Source organism: Mauremys mutica, chromosome 6, assembly GCF_020497125.1.
Source record: "Mauremys mutica isolate MM-2020 ecotype Southern chromosome 6, ASM2049712v1, whole genome shotgun sequence".
Classification (NCBI taxonomy): Eukaryota; Metazoa; Chordata; order Testudines; family Geoemydidae; genus Mauremys; species Mauremys mutica.
The window spans coordinates 122,720,131-122,736,355 of record NC_059077.1 but is presented as its reverse complement, the minus strand read 5'-3'; the positions used below and the strand labels follow the sequence as shown (position 1 = coordinate 122,736,355).

At 43.4% G+C, this 16,225-nt stretch overlaps 1 protein-coding gene across 3 annotated transcripts in view; it reads left to right on the top strand.

The window, feature by feature from the left end:
- TMEM175 (transmembrane protein 175) overlaps positions 1-15,744 on the top strand; it is a 42,220-nt gene extending 26,476 nt beyond the window's left edge. For all 3 annotated transcript variants that reach the window (XM_045020956.1, XM_045020958.1, XM_045020957.1), the window contains 5 exons: positions 959-1,042; positions 4,799-4,963; positions 9,092-9,170; positions 12,480-12,618; positions 13,483-15,744. In XM_045020956.1, coding sequence (XP_044876891.1) covers positions 959-1,042; positions 4,799-4,963; positions 9,092-9,170; positions 12,480-12,618; positions 13,483-14,146 — 1,131 coding nt within the window. In that variant the 3' untranslated portion in view covers positions 14,147-15,744. The remainder of the gene's footprint in view (positions 1-958; positions 1,043-4,798; positions 4,964-9,091; positions 9,171-12,479; positions 12,619-13,482) is intronic.
- The last annotated feature ends 481 nt before the right edge of the window (positions 15,745-16,225 follow it).

The window sequence follows — 16,225 nt, the reverse complement described above, 5'->3', positions numbered from 1 at the left end:
CCAGTGGCCTTGGCATGAGCTGGCACCTGATCTGCCAGCATCACAGAGGCCTGCGGTGGGAGACAGATTATTCCATAGTTGCTTCCGAAGGGTTGTTGCATCTTCCTCTGAAGCCTCTGATGCTGGCCACTGTCAGAGTACTGAGTACTCGGTGGACTCAGGTCTAATGTAGTATGGCAGTCCCTAGATTCCAATGACAAGCGCAGTAGAAAATCCCTTAAGGGAATTAATTGAGTCTCTCAGTGCAGGGTTTGGGTGATGTGCAGTAAATGTGGCTTAGGGCCGCACATTGGCTCGTGAGGATAAAATAAAATATTGAATAACTCCCCATTCACTGAGCACCATTCATCTTGTGCACTAAATGAGGCAGAGGTCCTGTGGCAAAAAGTACTGGATCATGTAACTAAAGACAGTTATAATGGATGCGCACAAGGGGCCTGAGCTCAGGTTGCACAGGCAGACTTATTTCTGGCATTTCCCAATTTTGGGGAGTTGGATTTAGCAATCTCCCCACCCTTCTGATGTACTCTTTGTAACATGGTATATCCAGCAGGCTCAGCCTAAAGCAGCTGACATAGTGATCATGGTGAGGACCATAGCCACTGAGTCCTCAGTCCTGCGGCGAGTACGGTGCGGGTGCAGGGATCTGGTCATACAGAGTCAATTGCAGGATTGGGGCCCAAAGCTGGTAGGAAGGAGTTCAGGATTACTTTGGGCCTATCTCTAGCATTTAACAACTCCTGCAACCCCAAATCTATGAACACCCCAGTGACTGTGGAAGCCATGTATTGCATGAGTTGGGCATACTTGTAGCTTAAAGTCAGTGGAGTTATGCCAAGGAGGAATTTGACTTGTTTGGATTGTTCAAGATTTAAGGTTAAATAAAAGTAGAACTAGTACATTCCTCATCTCTGCTGCTCTCCTTTAAGTGTTTAACCTGTTTACATTTTTCTTGTAGTTTTCCTTAATGGCCTCCTTTCCAGGTGTACCTTTTGGTATTTTCATGTTTAGCACTTGTGCTATTGTCATCGGCCTTATCCAGGTATGGGTGTCACTCGTTTACTTTTTCCATTCATTATTAGAGACTAGATTTGATTAGATGGAAGTACAATTAGATCTAATAGTAGATCTAGAACATTAGGAAAGCTTCATATAAAATGTTGTGATGTTGCTATTATTAGTGTATGATTTTTGTGATAGTGCAAGATTGGTAACTCAGACAAGTGCCAGATCATGTGGTGACTGTTTTCATTATCCCAAGTATGAAAAAATTAAAAGAACTTGAAATGCCAATAAAGACACAGATGCAGTCAAATCAGGAAGTTCAAAACCCATTGAATCATGATAAATTTGTTCTAAAAAGGAACCCAAAAAGTTAGAAAAGTAGCAGTTGATGGATTGTATTATGATGATGATTTCCCCCCCCCCCCTGCTGGAGTTCTGAACGGCTGCTCAATATTTAGTTCTGCAAGCCTTTTAATACGGGTGCAAGGGCTCCACCTTACTTGTAACCATTAAGTATAAGGGAGCAGCAAGACTTAATGAAATAGGTCCCTTTATCGACGGGATTGAAAATTACACTGGTCACAGGACCATGACTTCATGTGTTAAGTCCAGGATTATACTGGACTGTATTGAGGCAGTGCTTGTGAGAGACAAGTGACAGATTTAAATCACAATATTTTATGAATCAGCAGATCTAGAAATGAACTCTCTATGTACTTGGAAGTATGGGAACTCCAATTCTCTAGTAAAATACATGCATTCTAGCCCAGGTAGGTTTCAAGAGTGGACTTCGCAATCGTCACTCTCACTTTACCGTATCTTTCCATTTGAACCCCAGCATGATTTTACTTGCCGCTCTGTTGAACTGCTACAGCTTGAACTGAGCGCTTTATATTGGCTGAAAGTTTTGAACTCCAGATTTTAAATGAGGTATAAAACATTAGCAGCCTTGAGGTTTTTGAGGAGAAGACTTGCTTTCTGAAGGGAAAATGAAACCCCAGTTCAGCGGTGCTGAGAGCCATTGAACCAAAATGCAAACCAACTATGATGGAAACTACTTCAAGACGGGGTGCAGCAGCACCCCCAGCACCAGCACCTATGTCCCAGTTACTAAAATCTTTGCAAACTTTTTGTAATGTTTACTCTGCAAAGTAGTCACACAAATCTTAGTGGGCTAAATCCAAGACCAAGTTTACATCTGCTGCTCAGGACCCTGGTAAGTCAAAGCCCAGTGAGGTGAGACTGCAGTGATGCAAGGCAACTGTTACCTCCTTGTCACTGGTGGTGTCAGAGCCAGCACTGCCTGAAAAGGAAGCAGCCCTTGCCATTGAGTGGGTCTGGCTAGAAGATGCACTGATTAGTGCATTCCCTCCTGGTGGAAATCAAATTAGTCCTTGCCAGGCAAAAACACCAAGGGGGAGAAGCTGGCAGTTCCATCCTCCCTCAGAATGAGTTTTCTCCTGGAGAGTTAGGTGACTTGTGGGCACAGGGATATGTAATTTACACATCCTATCATCTAGCTGGGTGGATGTATCCAGTCTCTCTTACCTCTGCAGTGGCTCCCTTTCAGCTGGACCTGAGACCGAGTTCTGTGCTGCTAAATTGTCAGGCATTTTGAACATCTGTACCAGCCTCTGAACTTATTTTGCACAAGGAGCCTCACTCATGGAGCAGGACCCCATTGTGCTAGGCGCAGTGCAAACACACAACACAAATGTCATGTGGGGTGTGGTAGTGGGGGAGGGGAATACAAAATTTCTGCATAACTTGGTACAACAACGAGTCTGCGGCAGAAGCTGAAAAAACCCAGCCTTCTGACTCAGTCTCTCTCAAGCCACTAGCACTCTCCCTGATTTATTAAGTGCAATAGCTCCTGGCCTGCCATGGCAAGGAACCAGTTAAAGTGGTTTCTGGTCCTGAAAGCGTTTCTAAGCACCTGGTCCTGCAGTAGTTCTCAAAAGCAAAAAAATGGATTCTTGACTTCACACATCATTTCCAGCCTCCGTTGGCATGAAGAGCATGGAAAGCAGTTGGTACAGCTTGGCCAGCCTATTCATTTTCACTGTTGGTTCGGTTGCCCAACCAGATGCTTTCTTCAGTAACTGCAAATCCACAAGCAAACAGATTTCAATTGGTAGAAATGATTAAATTCTTCTCTCCGGATAAAATTGTAAATTTTTATTTATCCATGTGGGGCAGAAATACTGTCTGAAAGATCCCGTCACTTTCTTACTAAAGTGGGGTGACCTTGGGCCAGCGAGAGCAGGCAGTGAAACATTTGTGTGTGTGTGTATATGTTTAAATGATTTGGTGAACAGGTTAAAGATGGAAAGAGATTCATTAGATTGAAAGCTTCTGGAGGGCAGGTGTGGGAATAGAATGTGAGATGCTGAGATTGTTTAGGCTTCTGGGTTGGGAACTGTGTGTGAAGGGCTGGCCTTGGGCTCATTCTTATTGGCCAGCTAATTGTAAATAGGATGATAAGTCAGACAGGTGTGTAGGATGATAATTACCCTATGGGTTACAGCTGTGGCTGTGTGGGTTTAATTAATTAGCAATTGTGATTGCTTACCATATTGTATATAAGAGCATGCTGGGAATGAATAAACGCATATGCATACACACACACGCTCTTTCTCTCTGCTTGGGATCACATTGAATGCTGAACTTTGTTCCTGCTCTCTTGCGATGCAACAGGCAGGGACCATGCTTTTGTTTCGAGTTTGTACAGCGCCTAGCACAGTGGAGTCCTAGGCCATGGCTACACTTGCAAATTTGCAGCGCTGCAGCAGGGTGTGAAAACACACCCTCTCCAGCGCTGCAAATTGTGGCGCTACAAAGCGCCAGTGTGGTCAAAGCCCCGCTCCCAGCACTGTACGTTATTCCCCACAGGGAGGTGGAGTACGGACAGCGCTGGGAGAGCTCTCTCCCAGTGCTGGCGCTTTGACTACACTTAGCGTTTCAAAGCGCTGCCGCGGCAGCGCTTTGAAGTGCAAGTGTAGCCATAGCCTTAGGCACAATCTAAGGTCAGTGGAAAAGTTCAGAGACTGGTTTAGATGCATATCTGAAGTTCAAGTATTTACCTAAACCCTTTGGGGCCGACCTCTTCAAACAAATCCCTTTCCTCTCTGTAGGTCCCACTTTCCCCTGACCTGCGGCATGTGGCTTCTTCTGGGGGAATGCCTAGCTGCCTGCTAGTTGCTGTGGTGGGTCTCCTTGCACTTCAGAATAATAAGGCCCAGGGTCTTGCTTATCTGTGCAGAGGTGGTCATGTATACGTCTTCCATTAGCCCCTCCACCGGGCACATTAGGGTAGTCTACACTGCAGCTGGCAGCGAGCCTCTCAGCTTGGGTCGACAGACTCCCACTAGCTCCGTTCAAGTTAGCACCCCAGAAATAGCAGTCTGGGCAGTGGCTCAGGCTAACCGCCCAAGTCCAGGCCCACCTGACTCCCTGGCTATCCTGAGCCATAGCCCGTGCCACAGCAGCCATGCTGCTAGTGCACTGGCTTCAGCAGAGCTAGAGCCAGTCTGTCTAGCCGGGCTGGGAGGCTCGGTCCCAGCAGCAGTGCAGACGTAACCTTAGTGTTACGCAGTGCCAGAGCCTGTGAGATTCCCCTCTCCATTCCTGTCAGATCAGTGCTTCTCAGGAGAGCAGAGAGCAGAGGTTAGCATGCTCTGGGGCTTGTTGTATTAGAGGTTTTCTATGGTTTGGGTTCAGATTTAGAATTACACCTTTGACTTGTCTAAATATCCACTGTAAACTAGTAGCAATAATTTTCTCCTCTCTGCAGGCAGTGATAGTAGCCTATGGCTTCTATCATCCCTACTTGCTGAATCGCCAGATCCAGGTATCTGAAAACCAGGCCTTCTACAAACATCATATCTTACAGATCATTCTAAGAGGACCAGTCCTCTGCTTTTTAGCCGCCATCTTCTCCTTTTTCTTTATTCCAATGGTAAGTTCTTTAAACAACCATCGTTCTAAAAAACACGTTGTGCTGGTTGAAAGTGTGACCTGACAACTTCATTAGTCACATTCAGTATTCTGCCGAATAAAGTATCATACTCATCATAATACACAACCTGTAACCTTGCAGAATTCAGCCGTTGAAGCCCTGTCACTGAGCAGATTTAAAGCATGTCCACACACAGCGCTAGATATTGTAACACAGGGGACACTGACACCAGCTGACGAGTGGATTAAGTCAGTGGTTCTTATCCCCTCCCAAATCATTACAGCTGAAAAGACCATTGCGTCATGACTCCCATCTAGGTCGCAACTCCCTATGTCTGACTGAAACCCCCCAGGTTGAGAACTCAGTGATCTAAAGTCTCAGTGATCTAAAGTCTTTCCCATGTCAAATTTCTGTGCCACAGAATTTCCAGAACACTGATTTGTTTCTTGGTTACCAGCCGTCACATGGGTTAATCAGAATCCCTGTCATGCCGTGAAGGCTTTTAGATCACAGGAGCAGTATGATAATGTGGCAGCCGCATGGACATCAGAAAAATGCTCTGCTGCTATCCTTGTCTATTTGTTTTAGCTTCTCAGGTCTGGACACACTTCAGAGGAAGATCTTTCAGGCTAACAGTAACTTTAAGGCAGCAGGTTGCTGATCATAAACAGATGGAACAAAATTAATGTGTGAGGGTAGGTAAAATAAACATCAAATTACATAAGAAACTGGCTAAAAAGCCTGACAAATATAGTTCCTGTCATTAACATGGCACAAGAACAGAGTAAGTAGATCAGTCAGCAGCTAATTATCAGACTTATCCCAAAACACACTCCTTTGGCTGAATCCCAGGCACTTCCAGCCAACTCCTATTCCATCTTCATTAAATGGAAACCAGTGACGAGCTCAGCTCCCGCCAGCTCTCAGCATCCACAAACAGAGTCCTCTAAACAAAGTCTCTCTATGGAGCTGCTCCTGAGATACCCTACTTCTGCTTGATGCCCTTTCAGGCATTTTGTACTGCTTTCGTTTGACTTTTTCTTAAGACTTTTCCACAGACTGCATCAACCTTTTGATATATTCACAGGGTTGAGATGACTCGTCTTCATAATGGTAACCTTGAATTACAAAGCCGAAGTATGCAGAAACTTGAGAGCTTAATTTATAATAAGCACAACCTATTTTCCTGCCCCCCCCAACCCCCGCACCGCCCACACACAATCCAGAATGAATCATTCGCCAGTTTACTCCGCCGTCTGGAATGGCTCACAACTGTGAGTGCCTACCTCAGGGCAGAAACACAGGACACACAGCCCAAAGTGGTGCTGTGTTGTATAATTAGATTTCACCAACCCAGTGACAAATGTGAACTCCTGGATCACTATACCAGTCTTACCATGCAGTCACAGACAGTCCCCTTAGACCAGGGGGCAGTCAATAGGCAGATGGGGCCAAATCCAGACTGCCAGATGCTTTTGAATGGACCGCAAAATATTTTTATTTACTTATCATTATTGTTGTTATTTTTGTATGATTTTCTCTGGAGTCTGGACCTTGACTATACCTTGACCAAGAAATTTGGATCTTGACAAAAAAAATTGATTACCCCCCGCTAGACCCGCCAGTCTATCTTACCACCCAGACAAACTGAACTTTGTGATAAAAGGTCACTCACACCAAAAATCACACCACGTCAGGTTGCTCCCAGTCCCAAGAGGCCAGTCACTTACCCCAGATCAATTGGTACTTTAGATCTTACACCAAAGACAACACAGGTAGCCATTTCGCTAGTAAACTAAAGGTTTATAGCTAAGAAAAGGAAATGAGAGTTATTGAAAGATTAAAGCAGGTAAAATATATGCACAGGTGAGTCATAGTTTGTAAATCCAAATAGTGGCAGTGATGTAACAAACTGCCAGTTTCCCAGAAGTCTTTCCAGGGAACCCAGAAGGTGTCTGGGGGTCTCTGCTTTGCATCTGGTACGCTTCACTGTAAGAATCCAAACAGTCTAGAGATGCAGGATCTTTTTTTGAATCCATATGTATAGTTCCTTCTTAGAAAAAAAGCTGACGGTGTCTCTATCCACATGGACTTTTCCTTTTATGACAGCGAGGAATGCATTTGGAGTCTTTTGATCTCCAGTCACCACACGCCATGACCACTAAAGTTCTTCATTTGCATTTCACAGGGCTTCTTTGTAGTTTGATGGGCTATTTAGACACAGGGTGTACATCATGTAAATGATTGCTGTTACTTGTATTGTTCCTGTTGTAATGTAACATTCCACTAGTTTTCATGAAGTTTAAACATCTGAATACACACTTATACATATAACAGTCACTTTGATCTATGCTAATATGGTTTAAACACTAAACATACTCATACATTTAATAATTGCTTTGATCTACGCTGATACACAAGTGAATTGACCTGTCTCTGATCTGCCTGTATCACACTGGTCTTCTACATCAGTGGTTCCCAAACTTTAACAACCCGTGAACCCCTTTCACTAAAATGTCAAGTCTCGCTAACCCACTTCTAAAAATGAATATTTCCAGAGATTTTCTCCTTTACCTGAGTGTAAATTATAAAAGCAGTGACTTTGGAAATATAAAATCTGTTATTATGACATTGTTATTACACACTAAAATGTATTATTAATTTATCATTACAGTTTTTTTATTACATTATGAAAACAGCAACACTCTTCCAAGATCTCACTTTCGTAGCTCATATCACTTTGAATAAGTCTATTATAAGACAAGGCTCCTGTGTTTCATCGAGTATCAGATGTTAAACAGCTGGAAGGTATTTAAGAAGCCAACTCAAAGAGTTCCTCCTACACAAGCATTCATAGAATCATAGATTATTAGGGTTGGAAGGGACCTCAGGAGATCATCTAGTCCAACCCCCTGCTCAAAGCAGGACCAATCCCCAGATCCCTAAATGGCCCCCTCATTCAGGTCTTGAGCAGTCCAGGCAAACAATGCACGTTACAACAAAGCTTAATAATTTTAAAAACAATACTAGCTGCCTATTTAATTTGAAAAACAGCAAAAATTATCCACCTCCCTTTCCATTTCTTATAAGGAGTCTTGAAGTTTAAATCTCCTCAGTGTGATAGATACACTTGCTTTGATCTGCTTAGCTCTTGGAAGTCCAGGGGCTCCGGGCTGCTGGCCCCATGCTGCCTGGGGTCCCTAAGGACAGCTCTGTCCACTATTAGGGAATTTTTTCCCGAGAACCCTCTGTAACAGTTCACGAACCCCAGTTTGGGAACCACTGTTCTACTACATGGATGAATTTAACCTAAGGACTGGAAATATTAGGGCTCAGAAGCAGTTAAATTTTTTAAAACACAATTGTGCAGACAGGTATTCTGTGTTAGGAATGTGTCGTTGTTGGTTAAACCTGTGCAGAGGTAGTCCGGTTTAAATTTCAATCAAAATTTAAGTGTAGTAAATTTTTCCCCCCAGTAAAATGTTACAAGACTTTTTAACACATCTGCTTCGATGCAATTGATTGATTGCTCTAAAGGAACCAGTAGAGTTTCATGTCTGTTTTATAAAGTTTGTAACTGACTAAGTAAGCATAACAGCATTGTCTCCTTTGATGTGATACCTGAGCCATTGCAGACTTTGAATGGCAAATGACAAGTAGCACAGGGACCCATGGGCTCACAAGTCCACTAAGTTCCATACAAAGGATAACTCAATTTTTGTGTCATAGGCTTAGCAGAATTTTTATATTCCTTCCAGTCTCAGTACCTTCCAATTACGGATATTGAACTTGGTACAGGAAACAGAGGAGGCAAATATTAGTGTGTGCTCATACTAATCAAGATGAAGATTAGTCTTGAGAAACTCCATGGAGCTACTGACATTGCAGTGTTCATGTATTTGTTGGATAAATGTGTTAATGTAGTGAATGTTCAGTGCAATCACTGTCATAAAACGTATACTTTCTATTACAGTCAGGATATTTCAGTGTTACAAATTCACGAGTTGCATGTTAAATCAACATGTTCATGAAGGATAAAAAGAATAATTAATTTTTAACTTGGAACAAAATATTTGTATTTATCTTGCAATAACTGAAAACTAAAACGGTTTTCATTTCTTTCTATAGTCTTATGTTCTCCTTGGGCTTGTTATCTTTTTGCCACACATCACTCGGTTAATTATTTGGTGTAAAAACAAGACTGTTGGTAAGTAACAGTATCCAGAAGGAGTGCATTTAATTTTAGATACTCTACTATACTGTTAAGCTGATATATTAAAATATGATTTATTTCACAGTCCCCTTTGTTGTCACAAATTTGAATGAAGCTGTTTTAAAAGATTCCACAGCAAGTTTGTTGTAATTCTAGTTCCACTGTTTCTGTTAGGGATTTTAGTTCTGCCCTTCCATTCTACCTCTTTCTGGGAACCTCTTTCCTGGCTTTCCCTACTTGGGCTATACCTGAAGAACACACATACATCAAGAGTCTCCTCTGACCCCCTTTGGAAAACTGAATCATTTCAGAAGTGAGATCTCTCTGATCGCTGGCTCTGGCCCCAGTAGTATCGTCCCCCTCCCACAATTCGTATTTAAAAAACATCACAGAATCTGTTGTGTATATAGAACAGCTACAAGCAAAGTATTGCAGGGGGCAGTGTCAGTTACTTGGAGAGGGGAAACACTGGCGATAGACAAGTACTGTATTCTGCTTCTTCGTGTTTGTTTATGGTTGTGCCTAAGGACCATCCAAGAATGGGGCCCTATTGTGTAAGCCCTCCTAGGGTAGTACATGGTCACTTCCCCCAAGAGACAGACACAGTGCAGGAAGGGGTATAACACACAGCAGCCCGGGCACTGTGATAGCAGCGAATGGCAGGCTGTTCCACTACTGTGTGTGTGAGAGAGAGAGAATTTAGTTAGGAAGGGATCAGCTAAGAGGAAAGGGGTGGAGGGTGACAGGGCAGGGGCGAAGAGGGTCAGTGGGCTGGGTGTTGTGTTACGCTCACTTCACCTTGGCTTATTGGAACACAGGATTGCCATACAGAGTGAGACCGTTGTTTCACAAACACTGGGGTTTTGCCTCTGCCAGTTGCCAACACCTAATGCTTCAGAGGAAGCGAAAGGTTTTCCATAGTGCACTGTGAGTGGGGCAAGGGCAGATATTTTTCTCTCACTGGCAACAATCCTTTAATGCCTTGAAGCATGAGATTTGCTAACCCTTATTCTTAATACACCCCTCTGTTGTCCTTTCAGTTCTCCCACCCCGTCCTTAGTTGGGGTGCGCTCGTCTAAGGGGGGGAGGGATAGCTCAGTGGTTTGAGCATTGGCCTGCTAAACCCAGGGTTGTGAGTTCAATTCTTGAGGAGGCCACTTAGGGATCTGGGGCAAAAATTGGTCCTGCTAGTGAAGGCAGGGGGCTGGACTCGATGACCTTTCAAGGTCCCTTCCAGTTCTAGGAGATTGGTATATCTCCAATTATTACCTATTACCTAAGGCTCTAAGGTCCCTGTTCCCCTCCCAGACTGGCTGCCGAGCAGAGAGTCCAGCCTTGTGGGCAGAGCTGGGAGCTTACTTCTTGCAAAGCCCAAGCACCCCTTCTCCTGACCAAAGACTGGATTTGGGGGAAAGAAGGCAGCTTCCCCAGCTGCTGCGGACAAACTGTGTAGGACAGGATTGAAGGCCTCCACTGAGCACACTATATGGGTGGCTGCTGGCTTGGGAGAGCTGTTGGGCTCCCAGGGGGCTGAGTGGATGAAGAGCTTGGCCCCAGCTCAGTAAGCACTCAGCCTTCCTGGGCAGCAGAGTGAAATTCTCCCACCGAGGCAAAGGCAGGGCTGCTGGTGAGTGCTGCCCACCGCAAGGCACCGAAAAGCCTTTACTCTGAGGCCTGGCCTGCAGACAGACTTTGTACTGGGCTCGCAATCTCAGTTAGGGGGCGAGATTCGTTATTTTGTCTGTTCATTTATATTTTATTCCAAGAGCTAAACCCTTAGTGTGGACATAGTTATACCTGTATGAAGGTGCCTTATGCTGGGGATAGCTTATTCCTTCTGCTGTGCAGAAATAGTTATACTGATATAAGTCCCTTTATCCTAATAGAACTGTAGGGCTTTCCCTGTACCAGCTATAGACACTGCGGTATGCCGTCTGTGTGTCGACATGCCCAGGCCTTTCCAGAGAAGGGGAGGTCCATTGTGCAATGGAAAGGAGTGAGAGTGTGTGATGAGTGTCCCGTGGGACTGTGCATAAAGAGCTCATTGGAGTGGCTCCTGAGAAGCAGCTATGTCATGGGGATTGATACAGGAACAGCCCCCAGGTGGGGGGTATCATGGATGAGGATAGACGCAGGCAAGGAAGTGCACATGTGGCAGGTGTTGCCTAAGTTGCCTGTAGGTTGGGAGCACATGGGGTGGTTGTGTGTGGAGATGTAGACACAGGCTCTTGCTTTCTTTGGTTTGAAGATATAGGCCATTAGCAGCAGTACCCTTCCTCTATCCCCCCTCTCCAATCATGCCAAAAGATCTTGCTGCTCCAGAGAGGTGGGGACCAGGGAGCTTTCCTGCAAGATTTAGACTGCAATTTTAAAGGCATTTAACTCCCACTGAATCTCAGTGAGATTTGGGCACCTAATTAGTTTAGGCTACTTTGAAAATCCAGCTTTATTGCATATTTTTCACTAACTATATCCCTCAGTTTATATGGTTACCCTCTTTCTTGCTCATATCAAAATGATGTAATAAAACACTTAATACAACTATAAAGACTAAGGAAAAAGAAGATATTGTTTGTATGCACTTTGTCTTTATGGCATTATGGCAACTTTCATTGTGTGCAGCATGATGCTTTGACATATCACTGTGGTAGAAGCAGATGCTTGGTCTTGAGAGGGACTATAAAGAGATGAGATGTTGGTGTTTGACTCATTTAGCTTTTAAATATGTCTTTTCCTTTGATTCCTGGAAATGCCTGATTACCTCTCTGAATCTGGAAGGGTTTTTTGATATAGGTAGTTCTCCTGTATTTAGTGCACCTGGCACTAAATACTTAACTGACCATCTAATTTGGAGTAGCACTAGAGCTCTGTCTTCCAAAGACAGAGAAAGGGTTAATAAAAAATGACTAATGGAAGTCCTCTACTCAGACCAGGGATCCATTAGAGCTTCCTGAGCTGTAACAGGGTTTCTCTCTTGTTTTAGTTTAATATTTTGATAACTCACACTAACATTGAGTCATTGTTCACCTAGTACCAACAGTGTGTGAGCTTCTAAGACGAGTCCCCTGCCCTGAAGGCCTTCTTATTGAAACAGGCAACATGAGCCTCAGGGAAGGGATGGCTGCAGTGGAAAGCAGCATAGTTGAATTGTCAGGTTGACCAGTGCCTTGTTACTTCCACAAGTTTGAGATTTGAGAGAGCAGGAGCATCAGACTAGATTGTTGAAATTCTGGTGTAATGCTTGTTGTTTAATGTTTTGATTTATACGGAACACAAACTAAACTCGTGAATTATGATTGGCAGGTCCAAAAGACGATGAGGAGTCTCATCGCTTAGAGGCCCTCGCTTTTTACCTCAATGAACCTTTGAGTAAGGAACGAGTGGAGGCGTTCAGTGACGGTGTGTATGCTATTGTAGCAACCCTGCTCATTTTGGATATATGGTAAGACTTTGTGCTGACTGACACACCCTGAATTGTCTGATATAAATGTAATGATGGTAATAATACCTACCTCTTACATGGAGCTTTTCAGCAGTGCATCTCAAAGGCTTCACAGTCTTGAATATATGTATCCACTCAGCCCCCCTGTGAAGTAGCACAGGGCTCTTATCCCCATTGTACAGATGGGAACTGAAGCACAGAGAGGCTAATGATTTGCCCACAGTCACACAAGTTGTCTGTGGTGAAGCAGGGAATTGAACTGGGGTCTTCCAAGTCCTCATGGAGCTGTATGTGGGGACATATGTTGTCAGGTGTTGAAAGAGAATGGACTTATTTTATTTTGACTTATACAAACAATTGCACCAATCCTCTTATGTAAACAAATCATACAACCAAACTATTAACAAAGAACTCTTCTCGCCTCTCCATGCGTGAATCAATAAACCCTACCTCTCTTTAATGCAATTATACAAGGCTCCACATACTCCATTCTCAGATGTTTGGAAAAGCCATATATTTAGAAAGTCAGATGCTGGCTCTGTCAGGCAAAGGGTTAGGAAGCTGAATTCTGTTCTGGTTCTTGTATTATCAACAGAAATGATAATGAAGCTCTGCTGGAGAACTTTGTACTGATACTACATGATCCAGGAAGCTTTCAGATCCTAGGATGAATTTGCAGAGCAGTCAATTATAAAGAATTGCTTTTGAACTTGTAAGCTGGGGGAATCACTGAAGCACAATAAAGCGGGAAGCCTATGATACTATTCATAGTTACTCTTCACAGTGGAACTACATGCTTACTGCTCTCAGATTGCACCATTATACCACTAATATGCAAACTAAAATATTTTTTTTCCTCAACAGTGAGGACAATGTCCCTGATTCCAAAGAAGTTAAAGACAAATTCCATGACCGCCTCACTGAAGCTTTAAGTGAATATGGACCAAACTTCCTTGCCTACTTTGCCTCCTTCGTAACAACTGGTCTTCTCTGGTTTGTCCACCACTCGCTCTTTCTTTACATAACAAAAACAACTCGATTTATGGGACTGCTCAACACATTTTCATTGGCTTTCATTGGAGGGCTTCCTCTCGCTTACCAGCTGACCAGTGAATTTGCAGAGAAGTCTCACAATGAAATAGAAGCTATTCAGGTCAGCTGTGTAATCACTTTCTTTGCCAGCATCTTTCAGTTTGCTATATGGATCACAGCTCTGTTCCACGAAAGGGAAACCTTGCATCCTTTGGCGAGGTATGGGGGCAAGGAACATGCCTTTATGTTTGCTAAGCTTGCGCTCTACCCGTGTGTCAGCCTTGGGGCCTTCTTTCTAACCTGCTTGTTAAGTAAGTTCAGCACAGCGATTTTTCACATCGTGCAGATTGTAGTCCCATTTGCTTTCCTGGCCCTGCGCATCCTTGTCAGGATTTCTTTGGCAATTATTAAGTCAATGTTGTCTCTCTCCAGACGGAAGAACGTAGTGTTAGATGAAGAGGAAACATGTTTGTCTCCTGCTGAAACACTCTCATAGATTTCCATGCAGCGCATGTGAAATTGTAACAATCTTTCTGATTCTAACTTGTGTTGTTCTAACATAATAAATGACTGGTCTATCCTAAAGTCTATGTTGGCCATAACTGGGGCATCTTTAATGTTTAGCTAAAGGATCTCATGTCCCTTTCTTTAGAAATACAAGTATTTCTATTACTTGGGTGAGTGGAGGAGCCAAAGAACAGCAGGATCTCCCTCTTTAACAGATTACCCACAAGGTAAAAGTACTGCTTGAACCATTACTGCAGTGATAATGCACTAGAAACAGATCAGAAGATAAACAGCATTAACCTGTTGCTCTGACATACATTATGAAAGTCAGTAACATGGCAATCACCAGCGGACGCTGACTGTGCCGCTATTTAAGGCGGCGGGAGGAGGCTGGAAATTGTGAAGGAGACTCCCTCTCAGCATCCAGGTGGGAGAATCCTCAAAAAACCTTTGTCCTCCCCAGGTAGAATGCCAGCGTCCCTTTATTTTCCTCCCGGGCTCTTCCACAAAGTCGCCAATCCTGTGGCTGCACTTCAAAAGTTGCTTGTCTTTTGGGTTGCCCTGCTGAGCATGTGCAGGCTGGAAGGGAATGTGTGGCCCATACACAATATTTACAGACTATCCTAACACAAACACAAATTCATGAAGTCAATCATAGGTTATTGTTTTTTAAAAATATTTCTTAACATGACGGGATTCATGTGAATAGTTATCATTTCAGGGTGTGAACCAGCCATATTCACCTCCTCCTGGGAAGAATGTTAAGAGCTGTGGGACCTGAAGTAGCTTTGTCTTCAGCTCTGAAACAAAGCTGCCAGCCAGAGGTGAAAGAAGTTTCTGCACTTCTCTCCACTATCCTATTAGACCCAGGGGGAACTCCCCGACAACAATCTGCAGCTGATTTAGAGGACACTGGGAGCATGCAGCTGCTGTTCTTAACCTAATTCCTAGGTATGTGAGAGAGTTGACCCTTTCCCTATCTAGAGGCTGCCCAGGGTGTTAATATGATCACTGCCATAGGCTGCACAGCTCTAGGAGAGAACAGAGAACTGAGCCAGCAGGAGGAGTTACAGTGCCTAGGTGGAAGGGAACTCCTGTCTATTAGTTCCCCCACCCTCTTCTGTGCGTGGAACTAAGTTGTTACGTTGGACCATGGGCCACAGGTACACCTTTCCCCTGAAGAAGTCTGCAGGCTATGTATTTCTCTTGGCTAGAGTCAGTACCTTGCATTGTTAAAGGGCTGTGCCTGATACTTCTGCTCTAGTTAAAACTATGTGAGGAATCATGTTTACTCTTAAAAAATACTTTAGCAAATAAGCAGAATAAATCTTTTTGAAAACCGCTTTAAAAAGTTAGTCCAGTTCAAATTACATTGAAAGCACCTCTCCTTTTAGTACAGTGCATTTTAGTACCAAAATGTAGCAGTTGGTATTATGCACCTTATTCTGAAGGGTTGTATCTTAGGGAATATCAGTTTGTTTGGGGGGTTTTGTACCTGGTTTATTGTGAATGGCTTACAGTGGGGTTGTGTATTATGTTGCATATTGCTGTTCAGTGTGAGATCTGATAAAAGCAGTTTTGGTTCTCTTTGTTCTCATCGGTTTTACTGCTGCTATGCAATTGATATATTTGTATTTGTAATAATTTCAGATCAGTTAAAATTCAAGGCATCTAATGTATTTCTGTTCCGATTAAATCAAAACCTGATGATTACAATTAAAACAATGTATTAGGAATATGTCTTTTTTTATTTTCTTGAAAAATACTGTTGTTCCATCTTTAACTTTAGCACCTTTGGACTGGAATCTTAATTCATGTAATGGGATAAATCTACTTAGAATACTGATGTGTTTTGGCCAGAGGGTAAATCTGTAGGGTGCTTTTTTTATTCCTTTAACCATTCTGTTCCCCCTTCAGCAAACTGTCTCTAGTCACCAATGATGTTAAATAAATTGGAGCCATGTACTCCTACATGTTTGTGAACTCATGGACTTAAGTGAGAGGTCTACTTATGCATTAGAGGGAGAGTTTGATCTAAGAAGATGAGGAAGCAGGGCATACAAACCTG